Raw genomic sequence first — 17,341 nt, 5'->3', positions numbered from 1 at the left:
CTAGGTCACTTTGAGATAAAGGAGGAGGTAGTATTGGATTTCTTAAAGAGTATAAACCTTAACACCCTTAGACAGAGGAGAAGAATTGGGCCATTCAGCCCATCAAGTCTGCCCTGCCATTCAATCATGAAATCACTCTCAACCCCATTCTGCTGGATTCTCCCTGTAATCTTTGATGCCCTGGTTAATTAAGAAGCTATCAACATTAAACTTAAATATACTCAATGACTTGGCATCCATAGCCACAATTACAGAGATCTAGTACCCTCTGGCTAAAGCATAATGGTCACCACAATGCTTTACGGTACCAGTGGCCCAGGTTTAATTCTCACCACTACCTGTAAGGAGTTTGTATGTTCTCCCTGTAACCACGTTCCTCTCCTTTCTCTATCCTGCCTGTTTTTTTCCCTCTTAATTCCAACAGATTTTCCCTTAAGGAAATAATACTGACTTTGGCCTATTTTGGCCCAAAACCACATCGACTCAAACATCTTCCCAGCCACTGAGGACAGATTAATTTCCTTTTTTCCACCTCTCTCCCTTATAAAAGAGTGCAGTGACATTTGCAATTTTCTGGAACTCCAGAACCATTCCAGCATCTAGTGATATATTTTTTTAAAGATCACTACTAATGCCTCCACAATCTCATCAGCCACCTCCTTCAGACCCTGGATGTAGTCCAACCGCCTTCAGATCTTTGAACATCCCAAGAACCTTATCCTTAGTACAGCAACAACACTCACTTCTGTCCCGTCAATCCCAAAATTCTGCTTGTGCCTTCCACAGTGACGACTGATACAAGATGAGTAAATCCGCCGTTTATTTGTCTCCCATTACCAGCTCACCAGCATTATTTTCCAGTGGTCTAATATCCACTCTCAACACTATTTTACACTTTGTTGATAAAACTCTTTAATATTATTGGCTAGCTTCCCTTCATGTTTCATCTTTTCTCTCATAATGGCTTTTTTGTTGACTTCCACTGGTTTTTAAAAGCTTCCCAGACTTTCCTCGATTTTGCGACACTGTATGCCCTCTCTTTCACTTTTATGCTGTCTTTGACATCCCTTGTTGCCACAGTTATATCATCCTGCCTTTAGAATATGGAGAGAAGGCTGGAGGGTGGGGTTGAGAGGGACAATCACTCAGCCAGGATGGCATATCAAAGTGAACCAAATTCTGAAAAGCCTAATTCCGCTCCTACTAAATGCCTTAAGGGAAATTGTATTGCGGGTATTTGCTGCAACACACATCAGTGTGGGGGGGGGGGGGGGTCAAAGCAGAAAATTTAAATCCGGGTAATATATCAATGATTAAAGCTACCGGATAAAATTTCATTTCAGGAACCAACACTGCCTTGGAATACTATAAAGTGTGCAACATCCGGCCACCACTAACGTATGCTGCACTCATCCGATGGGTGAGTGACTTCAGAGAAAACTTGCTGCAGAACTAATAATACTAGATTATATCAGCCTGCAGTAAATCACACTCCAACTTTAACATCAGCAAACCACTCAACCCACACTGCAATACTGCCACACCCCTCACTGTGACACCGACACACCCCACATCCCTCACTGTAACACCGACACACACCATACCCCTCACTGTGACACCGACACTCCCCACATCCCTCACTGTAACACCGACACACACCATACCCCTCACTGTAACACCAACAGACCGCTTATTCCTCACCCTTAACACTGACACACCCGACACTCCTCACAGTATCACCGACACACCCCAACGTTGTCACATCTCACACCTTGCACTGTGATACCGGCACACCCCTCACCCCTCACAGTAACACCGACACTCCCCACATCCCTCACTGTAACACCGACACACACCATACCCCTCACTGTGACACCGACACTCCCCACATCCCTCACTGTAACACCGACACACACCATACCCCTCACTGTGACACCGACACTCCCCACATCCCTCACTGTAACACCGACACACACCATACCCCTCACTGTAACACTAACATACCACTCAGCCCTCACTACAACAGACACACCCCACATCCCTCACTGTAACACCAACAGACCGCTTATTCCTCACCCTTAACACTGACACACCCGACACTCCTCACAGTATCACCGACACACCCCAACGTTGTCACATCTCACACCTTGCACTGTGATACCGGCACACCCCTCACCCCTCACAGTAACACCGACTCTCTCCACACCCCTCACTGTAACACCGACACACCCCACACCCCTCACAGTAACACCGACACACCCCACACCCCTCACTGTAACACCGACACACCCCACACCCCTCACTGTAACACCGACTCTCTCCACACCCCTCACTCTGATACCGACACACCCCACACCCCTCACAGTAACACCGACACACCCCACACCCCTCACTGTAACACCGACACTCCCCACACCCCTCACTGTAACACCGACACACCCCTCACCTCACAGTAACACCGACTCTCTCCACACCCCTCACTCTGATACCGACACACCCCACATCCCTCACTGTAACACCGACACACCCCACACCCCTCACAGTAACACCGACACACCCCACACCCCTCACTGTAACACCGACACACCCCACACCCCTCACTGTAACACCGACACTCCCCACACCCCTCACTGTAACACCGACACACCCCTCACCTCACAGTAACACCGACTCTCTCCACACCCCTCACTCTGATACCGACACACCCCACACCCCTCACTGTGACACCGACACACCCCACACCCCTCACAGTAACACCGACACACCCCACACCCCTCACTGTAACACCGACACTCCCCACACCCCTCACTGTAACACCGACACACCCCACACCCCTCACTGTAACACCGACTCTCTCCACACCCCTCACTCTGATACTGACACACCCCACACCCCTCACTGTGACACCGACACACCCCACACCCCTCACTGTGACACCGACACACCCCACGCTCCTCACAGTAACACCGACACTCACCACATCCCTCACTGTGACACCGACACACCCCACGCTCCTCACAGTAACACCGACACTCACCACATCCCTCACTGTAACACGGACACACCCCACGCTCCTCACAGTAACACCGACACTCACCACACCCCTCACTGTGACACCGACACACCCCACACCCCTCACTGTGACACCGACACACACCACATCCCTCACTGTGACACCGACACACCCCACACCCCTCACTGTGACACCGACACACCCCACACCCCTCACAGTAACACCGACACACCCCACACCCCTCACTGTGACACCGACACACCCCACACCCCTCACTGTGACACCGACACACCCCACATCCCTCACTCTGATACCGACACACCCCACACCCCTCACAGTAACACCGACACACTCCACACCCCTCACTGTGACACCGACACACCCCACACCCCTCACAGTAACACCGACACACCCCACACCCCTCACTGTAACACCGACACACCCCACATCCCTCACTGTAACACCGACACACACCACATCCCTCACTGTGACACCGACACTCCCCACACCCTTCACTGTGACACCGACACACCCCACACCCCTCACTGTGACACCGACACACCCCACATCCCTCACTGTAACACTGACACACCCCTCACACCTCACTGTGACACCGACACACCCCACATCCCTCACTGTAACACTGACACACCCCACATCCCTCACTCTGATACCGACACACCCCACACCCCTCACAGTAACACCGACACACTCCACACCCCTCACTGTGACACCGACACACCCCACACCCCTCACAGTAACACCGACACACCCCACACCCCTCACTGTAACACCGACACACCCCACATCCCTCACTGTAACACCGACACACACCACATCCCTCACTGTGACACCGACACTCCCCACACCCTTCACTGTGACACCGACACACCCCACACCCCTCACTGTGACACCGACACACCCCACATCCCTCACTGTAACACTGACACACCCCTCACACCTCACTGTGACACCGACACACACCACATCCCTCACTGTGACACCGACACTCCCCATACCCCTCACTGTAACACCGACACACCCCTCACACCTCACGGTGACACCGACACACCCCTCACCCCAACGTTGTCACCTCTCACACCACTCACAGTAACACCGACACACCCCACACCCCTCACAGTAATACCGACACACCCCACACCCTTCACTGTGACACCGACACACACCACATCCCTCACTGTGACACCGACACTCCCCACACCCCTCACTATGACACCGACACACCCCACACCCCTCACTGTGACACCGACACACCCCACACCCCTCACTGTGACACCGACACACACCATACCCCTCACTGTAACACCGACACACCCCTCACACCTCACGGTGACACCGACACACCCCACACCCCTCACTGTAACACCGACACTCCCCACAACCCTCACTGTGACACCGACACTCCCCACATCCCTGACAGTGCCACCGACACACCCCACATCCCTACACTGACACTCCCCACACCCCTCACTGTGACACCGACACCCCCACACCTCACAGTAACACCGACACACCCCACACCCTTCACTGTGACACCGACACCCCCACACCCCTCACAGTAACACCGACACACCCCACACCCCTCACTGTGACACCGACACCCCCACACCCCTCACTGTGACACCGACACTCCCCACAACCCACACGGTGACACCGACACTCCCCACACCCCTCACTGTGACACCGACACACCCCACACTCCACACTGTGACACTGACACACCCCACACCCCTCACTGTGACACCGACACTCCCCTCACCCCAACGTTGTCACCTCTCACATCACTCACAGTAACACCGACACACCCCACACCCCTCACAGTAATACCGACACTCCACACCCCTCACAGTAACACCGACACACCCCATGTTCCTCACTGTGACACCGACACCCCACATCCCTCACTGTGACACCGACACACCCCACATCCCTCACTGTAACACCGACACTCCCCACATCCCTCACTGTAACACCGACACACCCCACATCCCTCACTGTAACACCGACACTCCCCACATCCCTCACTGTAACACCGACACTCCCCACATCCCTCACTGTAACACCGACACACACCACACCCCTCACTGTAACACCGACACACCCCACATCCCTCACTGTAACACTTACACACCCCACGCTCCTCACTGAGACACCGACACTCCCCACACCCCTCACAGTAACACCGACACACCCCACATCCCTCACTGTAACACGGACACACCCCACACCCTTCACTGTGACACCTACACACACCACATCCCTCACTGTGACACCGACACACCCCACACCCCTCACTGTAACACCGACACACCCCACACCCCTCACTGTAACACGGACACACCCCACGCTCCTCACTGAGACACCGACACTCCCCACACCCCTCACAGTAACACCAACACTCCCCACACCCCTCACTGTAACACGGACACACCCCACGCTCCTCACTGTGACACCGACACTCCCCACATCCCTCACTGTGACACTGACACACCCCACACCCTTCACTGTGACACCGACACACTCCACATCCCTCACTGTGACACCGACACACACCATACCCCTCACTGTAACACCGACACACCCCACACCCCTCACTGTAACACGGACACACCCCACGCTCCTCACTGTAACACCGACACTCCCCACACCCTTCACTGTGACACCGACACACACCACATCCCTCACTGTGACACCGACACACCCCACACCCTTCACTGTGACACCTACACACACCACATCCCTCACTGTAACACCGACACACCCCTCACACCTCACTGTGACACCGACACACCCCTCACCCCTCACTGTAACACCGACACACCCCTCACACCTCACTGTGACACCGACACACCCCACGCTCCTCACTGTGACACAGACACACACCACACCCCTCACTGTAACACCGACACACCCCACACCACTCACTGTGACACCGACACACCCCACACCCCTCACTGTAACACCGACACACACCACACCCTTCACTGTGACACCGACACACACCACATCCCTCACTGTAACACCGACACACCCCACACCCTTCACTGTGACACCGACACACACCACATCCCTCACTGTAACACCGACACACCCCACACCCCTCACTGTAACACCGACACACCCCACACCACTCACTGTGACACCGACACACCCCACACCCCTCACTGTAACACCGACACACACCACACCCTTCACTGTGACACCGACACACACCACATCCCTCACTGTAACACCGACACACACCACATCCCTCACTGTGACACCGACACTCCCCACACCCCTCACTGTAACACCGACACACCCCACTCTCCTCACTGTGACACCGACACACACCACATCCTTCACTGTGACACTGACACACCCCTCACTATGACACCGACACACCCCACGCTCCTCACAGTAACACCGACACACCTCTCACACCTCACGGTGACACCGACACACCCCACACCCCTCACTGTAACACTGACACACCCCACGCTCCTCACTGAGACACCGACACTCCCCACACCCCTCACAGTAACACCGACACTCCCCACATCCCTCACTGTGACACCGACACACTCCACACCCCTCACAGTAACACCGACACACCCCACACCCCTCACAGTAACACCGACACTCCCCACGACCCTCACTGTGACACCGACACTCCCCACATCCCTGACAGTGCCACCGACACACCCCACATCCCTACACTGACACTCCCCACACCCCTCACTGTGACACCGACACCCCCACACCTCACAGTAACACCGACACACCCCACACCCCTCACTGTGACACCGACACCCCCACACCCCTCACAGTAACACCGACACTCCCCACAACCCACACGGTGACACCGACACTCCCCACACCCCTCACTGTGACACCGACACACCCCACACTCCACACTGTGACACTGACACACCCCACACCCCTCACTGTGACACCGACACACCCCACACCCCTCACTGTGACACCGACACCCCCACACCCCTCACTGTAACACCGACACTCCCCACACCCCTCACTGTGACACCGACACACCCCACACCCCTCACTGTAACACCGACACTCCCCACAACCCCTCACTGTAACACCGACACACCCCTCACCCCAACATTGTCAACTCTCACAGTAACACCGACACACCCCACACCCCTCACTGTGACACCGACACACCCCACACCCCTCACTGTGACACCGACACACCCCACACCCCTCACAGTAACACCGACACTCCCCACACCCCTCACTGTGACACCGACACTCCCCACACCCCTCACTGTAACACCGACACACCCCACACCCCTCACTGTAACACCGACACTCCCCACACCCCTCACTGTGACACCGACACACCCCACACCCCTCACTGTAACACCGACACTCCCCACACCCCTCACTGTAACACCGACACTCCCCACAACCCACACGGTGACACCGACACTCCCCACACCCCTCACTGTGACACCGACACCCCCACACCCCTCACTGTAACACCGACACCCCCACACCCCTCACTGTAACACTGATATACTGCTCATCCCTCACTGTAACAGAGACACACCCCACACTCCTCATTGTGACACTGACACATCCATAGCTCAACCTTGCCAGATCTCAGTTTGGGTTTATGCTTGCATTCAGTTGACGGAGAGCTGTATCGGAAACAATATCCAGCACAGTAACTGTGTCCCTGCCCCCTAGGCCATCCTGGAGTCACCAAATCGGCAGCTTGCTCTCAACGATATCTACCGCTGGTTCACCCGCCGCTTTGCCTATTTCCGCTACAACACTGCCACCTGGAAGGTGAGGGAACTGCTGATGGCACATGGCTCCCAGACCAGGTTCTCCGCAGTATAAGGGGTGGAATTGGGAGGGTTGATAGGGGTAGGGAGAGAATTGTAAGGTTTGTGGGTGAAGGGTGAGCATTGATTCAACAGTCAGAATGGGGGGGTTGGTGCAGGTTTTAAATGATGAGGGTTGGGTGGAGTGTTTGGTGGGCTGGGACTGGGACAGGAGGTGAGGAGTGGGTGGGATCGGGTTGGCAAGGTAGACGGAGGCTGGTGGATAGATGAAGTTGCGTCAGCAGGGACTGAAACCTGGCACTCACACAGATGCCAGAGAGTTGGAATAATTAGGTCCTACAGGTTGGAAGAATAACTGGGGGAGGGCAACCCCAGGGATTATTTTTTCACCCTGGTACAGGAAACAAGAGTGAAGGATTCAGAGTTCGCTGATGATATCAAAAGAGGTGAAAGTGTGGGTTGAGATCATTACGTGCTGTGTCATATGATGTGGGCGATCATAGTCTATCCGTGACCATGATAGTTCTTGGAAAATTTTTCTACAGAAGTGGTTTGCTATTGCCTTCCTCTGGGCAGTGTCTTTACAAGACGGGCGAGCCCAGTCATTATCAATACTCTTCAGACACTGTCTGCCTGCCGTCAGTGGTACTTCTGATATGTACCAGCTGCTCATACGACCATCCACCTGCTCCCATGTCTACTGACCCTTTTCGTGGGTGGGGAAGCTAAACAGGTGCCACACCTTGCAGGCTAGTGGAGGGAAGGAGCACCTTCCACTCCCTTTGGTGAAGACCTACCTCCACTCCAGCACCCGGTATTGTGATAAGGGCTGGAAAAAAATGGCAGATGAATTTAATACAAACAAGTGTGAGGTGTTACACCCTGAGAGGCTTTTTCCACTGAGGTTGGGTGAGATTAGAACTAGAGGTCATGGATTTAGGGTGAGAGGTGAAATGTTTAAGGCAGGGGTTCCCAACCTGGGGTACATAGAGGGGAGGATTAGAGGTGTGTTTTGTGTAGGGATCTCTCACAGGGTTATGGATTGTCTTACTGGACAGAGTGAGAGTGAGTGAAGTTCAGGGGGATTGTGTAGAGATCATGCACAGAGTTAGCTGGCGAGTCCAACAGGTTGGGAAGAAAACAAGCAACATGTTGGCCGTTATTGACCAGGCTTTGGAGATTAAGATTTGTGCAGTCTTGTTTCAGTTGGACAGGGTGTTGTTAAGACCACCCGTGGAGAACCACACACAGTTCTGGTCCCCGTATCGAAAGCAAGACACAGTAAAAGTGCAAGGAGACTGAAGGAAATACATCGGGGTAACTCCTGGGATAGACTGGACAGGTAGCTGTTCCTTGGAGTTCAGAATGAGGAGCAGCCTTATTCAGAGCTCCCGATGCACAGGGGATGGCAGTTAGTGATGGATGGGGTGGGAAGATTTGGTTAAGAGACAGTGTGATGGGTGGGGCAGGTGGGATGGGTTTGATGGAGGGATGCCAAGCACGTTTGCGACCTGGAGGGGTGACGGGTGGTTTGACGACATAAGGGGTAGGGTGATAGGTAGCTTGACAACGGAGGTGGTGTGACCAGGGAGGGGGTGGTGGGTGGAGGATGGACAGGGTGACGGGTGGTTTGATGATGGAGAGAGCAGTGCGTTTGAAAATCTCAGGTGGTGATGGATGGGTTTGATGACAGAGTGAGTGATTGGTCGGGTGAGATGGGGGCAGACTGGGAGGTCAGTGCCAATGCGGTAGGGTCTCCTGGCCCTATCCTCACCCTCTCCCTATCCCCACAGAATGCTGTACGCCACAACCTGAGTCTGCACAAGTGCTTCGTGCGGCTGGAGGACGTGAAGGGGGCCGTTTGGACCGTGGACGAGCTGGAGTACCAGAGACGGCAGGGACGCAGGGCGAGCAGGTAGGCCCTGGGGAGTACACTGCCTCGCAGAGTCCAGACCCCTCCCTGTTCCTCAGCTGCATGTGTGGGGATTAAGACAATGGGGGTAGCTGAGTGGGGAGCACCACCTCTCGCCTCCTCTATGTCCTTTTCCTTTCCAGTCCTGATGAAATATTTCTGCCAAAACATTATGTTGCCCGAAGTGCTGGGTCACTCCACCATTTTGTATGTGCATGCTCAGGATTTCCAGCATCTGCAGAGTCTCTTCACGACCCAGCCAGCCTCAGGGAGTGTAAGGAAAATTGCAAAGATTCCAATGAAGACATTCCTCCCCCAGCCTGGACCAGAATTCTCTGTTCTGGGGAAATGGTCTCACGGACTCTTTCCCTTTCCCAATCTGGTGTCCCATCCTCTTTCTTCATTGGACACCCTCGTCTCCCGTGAGTCTGCAGCTCACCAACTCAAAGCTGGGGCGTACTGATGTAGATACAGAAACCAGTAGTGCATGCAGAGCTCAGAGGGACTCTGCACCATCCCAACTAGGCTGATTACTCCTGCACTAAATCCACCCCTGAACAGGCGAGGGCAATCCTTCCTCCCCAGAGCAACACAGCACAGGAACAGGCACTTGTGTTGTGCCAAATGCGGTCAACAGCGCATGACATTCATGACTTACATCAAAGGATGGACAGGCAAATGTTTTGAATAGCTTATTAGAACTTGTCAGATTAGAGACAGATGGAAGACCATTGTCAGCCACTTCACGGAATAGACCAATGAATCTTACTTCAGTGGGGGGCAAATTATTGGAGAAGATTCTTAGAGATGGGATGGTAGAAATCTGGAAGGCTATGCAGGAAGGAAGGGTTCGATTGAGCTCAGAATAGGTTAAAAGGTCAGCACAACATTGTGGGCCAAAGGGTCTTTATTGTACCTTTCTATGTTCTAAATAACCCCATATTTAAGGAGAGAGAGGATATTTAAGGTGAAAATTGACCCTACTAATATGTATTTAAGGTGAACAAGGGTATTAAAAGTGAGAATATGTGCTGGTAGATTACAAAAATCATGTTGGTGCTGGATTTCAAGAGGGGGAATTTGCTAGAATGCCTACGTGAATGCTCTTTAGAGCAGCCCAAGGTTGAGCCCACTGGAGAATCAGCTATTCTGGATGGGATGTTGTGCAATGAACCAGAATTGATTAGAGAGCTTCAGGTAAAATAATTCTTAGGGGGAAGTGATCATAATACAATCAAATTCACCCTAAACTTTGAAGAGAAGCTAAAGTATCGGTATTACAGTGGAGTAAAGGGAACTACAGAGGCAAGAGAGAGGAGTTGGCCAGAATTGATTGGAAAAGAACACTGGCAGGGATGACAGCACAGCAGCAATGGCTGGAATTTCTGGAAGCAATTCGGAAGGCACAAGATATATACACCCCAAGGAGGAAGTATTCTAAAGGCAAGGTGACACAACAGTGGCTAACAAGAAGTCAAAGCCAACACAACAACCAAAGAAAGGACATATAATGAGAGCAAAAATTAAAGGGAAGTTAGAGGATTGGGAAGCTTTCAAATACCAACAGAAAATAACTTTAAAAAAAAGTAATTGAAAAGGTAAAGATGGTATACCGAAGTAAGCTAGCCAATAATATTAAAGAGCATACCAAAAGTTTCCTCAGATACGTAAAGTGAAAAAGAAAGTCGAGATTGGATATCAGACTGCTGGAAAATGAAGCTGGAGAGGTAGTAATGGCAGACGAACTGAATAAGTATTTTGCAAGTCTTCACTGTGGAAGACACTGGCAGTATGGTGGTAGCTCCAAGTGTCAAGGGCATGGAGTGTGTGAAGTTACCATGAATAGGGAGAAGGTTCTTGGGAAACTGAAAGGTCTGAAGGTAGATTAGTCCCCTGGATCAGATGGTGTACACCCCAGGGTTCGGAAAGAGGTGGCTGAAGAGATTCTAGAGGCATTAGTAATAATCTTTCAAGAATCACTAGATTCCGGAAGATTGGAATATTGTAGTTGTCACTCTACTCTTCAAGAAGGGAGAGAGGGAGAAGAAAAGAAATTATAGGTTAGATAGTCTAACCTGAGTGGTTGGCAAAACGTTGGAGTCAATTGTTAAGAATGTGGTTTTCGGGTTCTTGGGGAGGCACATGATAAAACAGGCAGTAGTCAGCATGGTATCCTTAAGGGAAAATCCTGACAAATCTGTTGGACTTCTTTGAAGAAATAACAGGCAGGGTAGACAAAGAAGAATTGGTTAATATTGTGTATTTGGATTTTCAGAAAGCTTTTGACAAAGTGTGCACACATGAAGCTGCTTAAGAAACTACAAATCCATGGTATTACAGGGAAGATCCTAACATGGATAAAACACTGGCAGGAGTGGGAATAAAGGGGGACTTTTCTGGTTGGCTGCTAGTGACTAGTGGTTTGCCAGGGGTCTGTTTTGGGACCGATTCTTTTTAGGGTGTATGTTAATGATTTGGATGACAGAATTGATGACTTTGCAGACAATACGAAGATAGGTGGAGTGTCAGGTAGTTTTCAGGAACGAGTGGGGCTAGAGAGGGACTTAGTTTAGGAGATTGAGCAAAGAAGTAGCAGATGGAATAATGACTTAAATATTAAAGTAAGGATGTAATGTTGAGACTTTAGAGAGCACTGCTGAGCAGTTTTGGGCCCCTTATTTTAGAAATGAGGTGCTGAAACTAGAGAAGGTTCAAAGGATGCTCAAGAAAATGATTCCAGGTTTGAAATGCTTGTCATATGAAGAATGTCGGCTCTGGACCTGTATTCACTGGAATTCAGAAGAATGAGGGGTGACCTCTGAAATCTATCGAATAATTAGAGACCTTGTTAGAGTGGATGTGGAGGAAATGTTTCCTATGGTGAGAGACCAGAGGACCCAGCCTCAGAATAGAGGACATCCTTTTAGAACAGAGATGAGGAGGAAGTTCTTTAGCCAGAGTCATGAATCTGGGGAATTTGTTGCCATGGGCATCTGTGGAGAGCACATCTATATGTATATTTAAAGCAGAGGTTGGTAGATTCTTATTTGGTCAGGGTATGAAGGGATATAAGGGGAAGGCAGGAGATTGGGGCTGAGAGGAAAAATGGATCAGCCATGATGAAATGGTGGAGCAGATTCAATGGACCAAATGGCCTAATTCTGCTCCTCTATGTCTTATGGTCTAATATGTAGTTAAGGTGAGAGAGGGTATTTAAAGTGAGAATATTCTCACTAAGATGAGAGAGGGTACACTTTCTATTGCCAGCTGTCTAGAGGGGTTTTATACGTTCCCTCTGGGTGCTGCAGTTTCCTCACACGTTCCAAAGAACGGTTAGTCAGTTGTGGGCATTCTACGTTGACATGGTGACACCTGTGAGCAGCCTCGGTTGTGTTGGTCATTGATTCAAACAACACATTTCACTGTATGTTTTGACGTTTCAACGTGCATGTGACAAATAAAGCTAATGCTTCTGTAAAAAAAACTTGCCCCACACGTCTTTGAACTTGTCCTCTCATCCTCTTTACCTTCTCTACTCATAAATGCTTGTGAACAAGGGCATTTCATGCCAGAGGGAAGAGATTCCTTCATGACTGTGGATTCAGAATTTAGGGGAGCATGGGATTGTTTACTGAATGAGCTACAAATTCCAGGCACTGCTGCCCACCCCCAAATGCCCTTCAGTGGGAGGGGCTGAGTGGCCTTGTGGTAAAGGCACTCTCACACTGCTGTTATGAGAGAGAGTTTAGACCCAGCAATGATATACTTTCAAATCTCAGGACCCTAAGCAAACAAGTTCATTGAGTTTATGCCAACCATCAAGCCCCTATCCTCAGCCTTATCACTGATTCTCCCACACCCCCAGCAACTCCCCCAGAATTCAGTTCAGTTTCATCGGAAAGATGTGGAAGCTTTAGAGAGGGTACATAGGAGATTTACCTGGATGCTGCCTGGATGAGAGAGCATGTCTTATGACAATTGGTTGAGGAAACAAGGGCCTTTCTCTTTGGACCAAAGGAGAATGAGAGTTGACTTGATAGAGATGCACAGGATGACAAGAAGCATAGGTCAAGCAGACAGCCAGAGCGGAGAGTGAGGAGGGAGAAGGGATCACCACCCTCAACCAAGAAATTTCCCCTCACCTCTGTTCTAAAGAGGCCTTTCTATTCTGAGGCCTTGCTCTCTGGTACCAGAATTCTCCAAATACTCTATTTAGACCTTTCAATAATCAGTAGGTTTCAATGAGATCCCCATCATTCTTCTAAACTCAATGAGTACAGGCCAAGAGCCATCAAAGGCTCCTCACACATTGACCCTATCGTTGTCACGAACCTTCTCCAGACCCTCTCCTATGCTTTTCTTCGATAAGAGCCTCAAAACTGCTCACAGTACTCCAACTGTGATCTGACCAAAGACCAATAAAACCTCAAACCTTCAATTCCTGAAACCAAGGAACACAAAGCATGGATGTGGGTGGTTCAGAGGGAGGGACTATTTATTGTGGGGAGAGGGGTCATTGAACAGGCTGCTCTATCCTGGGTGGCATTGACCTTCAGTGACAAACGTAGGCTGTTCCACAACACCCATGACATCTGCTTTGGACAGTGGGAGGGTCTTATAGGACAATGGGAGTGAGTTTTGTGGGAAACAGCAATCTCTCGTGTCCAGGGGCACACTCACTGCTGCTGGTTTCTTTCAGAGGGCAGGAGACACGATGGAGCCCACAGGCAGAGCAGAGGTGAACGTCACTGGAGAGCGAGGCTTCAAGTTGCTCCAGCGAGTGAGAGGAGACCGACTGCCTGCCTTTTTGCCACAGCCCCGACTGAGCTCACTGCCCCAACCCCCTCCTCCCGAACTGTGCACCCTGTTCAGCGCTGGGCCAGATACTACCTTTGCAATAAATAAACTGACACCTGGGAGTATTCTACTGCGTGTTTGTCTGGGCACACCAAATCCCGACCACAAACATGTTGGCATCACCCACACCCTCCTCCTGCCACTCTTCTGGGTAGAGCTTCGGTAAGAATACCACCCAGTGGTTTTACCCTTACCCAGGAACAGGTGGGGGAGGGTGTTCAGTAATGTCAAGTTTCTGTCTCACAGAACAGTGCAGCACAATACAGGCTCTTTTGGCCCACCACGTTGTGTCGATCCTTTAACCTACTCTGAGATCAATCTAACCCTCCCCTTGCACATAACTTTCAAATTTTTCTATCATCCATGTGTCTAACTCTCTTAAATGTCCCTAATGTATCTGTATCTACCATGCACTCACCATTCCCCGTGTATAAAACCTACCTCTGACATCCCTCCTAAACTTTCCTCCCACCTTCAAATTATGACCCTGTAGCGATGTGCTACACACAGCGCTGAAATAATGACACGCAGTCGGTAAGTCGTTTCGAGACTAGTTTATTCAAACTTCGCGGTGCTGACATTTAAATCCCTAGCGCCCGCCCTCTCCAGGCGGAACCGGCGATATACCCCCCAATGTCCACAGTGTGGATCAGCCCCTATCTGGGAGGTCTGCCTCTGCGCCACAGTGCCTGAACCACGAACGGCTGCGCCGTCCACATGGGCTGGTTTGAGTCGGTCCACCATGAAAACCTCCTCTCTCCCCCCAATGTCCAGAACTTACGTGGACCCGTTGTTGCTGATCACCTTGAATGGCCCCTCGTACGGCTGCTGTAGCAGTGTCCGGTGTCCGCCCCTTCATACAAACACAAACTTACAATTCTGCAGGTCTTTGGGTACATGGGTCGGGGTCTGTCCGTGCTCTGAAGTTGGTATAGGGGCCAGGTTGTCGAGCCTTTCACGTAGCCTGTCCAGGACAGCTGCGGGTTCTTCCTCTTGCCCCCTTGGGGCTGGTATGAACTCTCCTGGGATGGCCAGGGGTCCGCCATACACCAACTCGGCCGACGAGGCGTGCAAATCCTCTTTGGGCACTGTGCGAATTCCAAGCAGGACCCAGGGAAGTTCCTCTCTTAGATCCTCTCAGGCAGGTCATGAGAGCCGACTTCAAGTGACAGTAGAAGCGTTCCACTAGTCCGTTCAACTGTGGGTGGTAGGCAGTAGTGTGGTGTAGCTGCGTTCCCAACAGGCTGGCCACAGCCGACCACAGGCTGGAGGTGAACTGGGCACCTCTGTCGGAGGTAATGTAGGCCGGTACCCCAAAGTGTGCTACCCAAGTTGCAATCAGTGCTCGGGTGCAGGAATCGGCAGATGTGTCAGTGAGTGGGACTGCCTCTGGCCACCTCGTGAACCGGTCTACCATAGTTAGGAGGTACCGCACTCCTTGGGACACTGGTAGGGTGCCCACATCATCCACATGAATGTGGTCGAACCTCCGGTGAATGGGTTCGAACTGCTGCGGCGGGGCTTTAGTGTGCCGCTGCACCTTGGCTGTTTGGCACTGCGCACGTTCTGGCCCATTCACTGATCTACTTGCGAAGTCCGTGCCATGCGAACTTGCTGGAGACCAGCCAGAGTTGTCCTGATAGATGGGTGCGCCAAACATATGGAGTCGAAAACTTGCCGCCTCCAGGCTGCCGGAACAATGGGGCAAGGTTGGCCACGTCGCACAAGAGGGTCCTCTCACCTGGGCCTACGAGAAAGTCTTGCAGCTGCAAACCCGAGACTGCAGTCCTGTAGCTGGGCATCTCGTCGTCTGCCTGCTGCGCCTCCGCCAGTGCTGCACAGTCCACCCCCAGGGACAGGGCCTGGACAGCTGGTCTGGAGAGTGCGTCCACCACGACATTGTCCTTTCCCGAGACATGCTGGATGTCCGTCGTGTTCTCTCGGAGATATAGGACAGATGTCGCTGCTGGCGAGCCGACCAGGGATCGGACACCTTCGTGAACATGAAGGTCAACGGTTTGTGGTCCGTGAACGTGGTGAACGGCCTGCCTTCTAAGAAGTACCTGAAATGCCGGATTGCCAGATACAGTGCCAACAGCTCCCAGTCAAAAGCACTGTACTTGAGTTTGGGTGGTCGTAGGTGCTTGCTGAAGAATGCCGGGGGTTGCCAGCGCCCCTCGATGAGCTGCTCCAGCACCCCACCAACTGCTGTGTCGGATGCGTCCTCCGTGGGGGCAGTCGGAACTTCCGTTCTGGGGTGCACCAGCATCGCGGCATCTGCCAAGGCTTCCTTGGCTTTAACGAAAGCGGCCACGGCCTCCTCATCCCAAGTAATGTCCTTGCCTTTACCTGACATCAGGGTGTACAAAGGGCGCATGATACGGGCTGCTGAGGGGAGGAAACGGTGGTAGAAGTTCACCATACCAATGAACTCCTGCAGGCCTTTGACCATGTTGGGCTGGGCAGAGTGGCAGATCGCATCTACCTTGGCGGGCAGAGGTGTTGCCCCGTTTTTGGTAATCCTGTGGCCCAGGAAGTCGATGGTATCGAGACCGAACTGGCATTTGGCCGGGTTGATTGTAAGGCCGAAATCACTCAGGCGGGAGTAGAGCTGGTGGAGGTGGGACAGATGCTCCTGAGGACTACTGCTGGCTATAAGGGATGTCGTCCAAATAGATGAACGCAAAGTCCAGGTCGCGTCCCACCGCGTCCATTAGCCGCTGGAATGTCTGTGCAGCATTC

General features: G+C 51.9%; 1 protein-coding gene across 1 annotated transcript in view; it reads left to right on the top strand.

Annotated features, from left to right (window-relative positions):
• Window positions 1-14,652, top strand: part of foxp3b (forkhead box P3b) — a 48,608-nt gene extending 33,956 nt beyond the window's left edge. Inside the window, exons 9-12 of the mRNA XM_059957624.1 lie at window positions 1,344-1,420; window positions 7,730-7,831; window positions 9,624-9,745; window positions 14,442-14,652. Of these exons, the coding sequence (XP_059813607.1) occupies window positions 1,344-1,420; window positions 7,730-7,831; window positions 9,624-9,745; window positions 14,442-14,484 (344 nt within the window). The 3' untranslated portion in view covers window positions 14,485-14,652. The remainder of the gene's footprint in view (window positions 1-1,343; window positions 1,421-7,729; window positions 7,832-9,623; window positions 9,746-14,441) is intronic.
• Window positions 14,653-17,341: the final 2,689 nt, after the last annotated feature.

The sequence above is a fragment of the Hypanus sabinus genome (assembly GCF_030144855.1).
Source record: "Hypanus sabinus isolate sHypSab1 chromosome 24 unlocalized genomic scaffold, sHypSab1.hap1 SUPER_24_unloc_4, whole genome shotgun sequence".
Taxonomy (NCBI): domain Eukaryota; kingdom Metazoa; phylum Chordata; class Chondrichthyes; order Myliobatiformes; family Dasyatidae; genus Hypanus; species Hypanus sabinus.
This window is presented reverse-complemented; position numbering and strand designations above follow the sequence as displayed.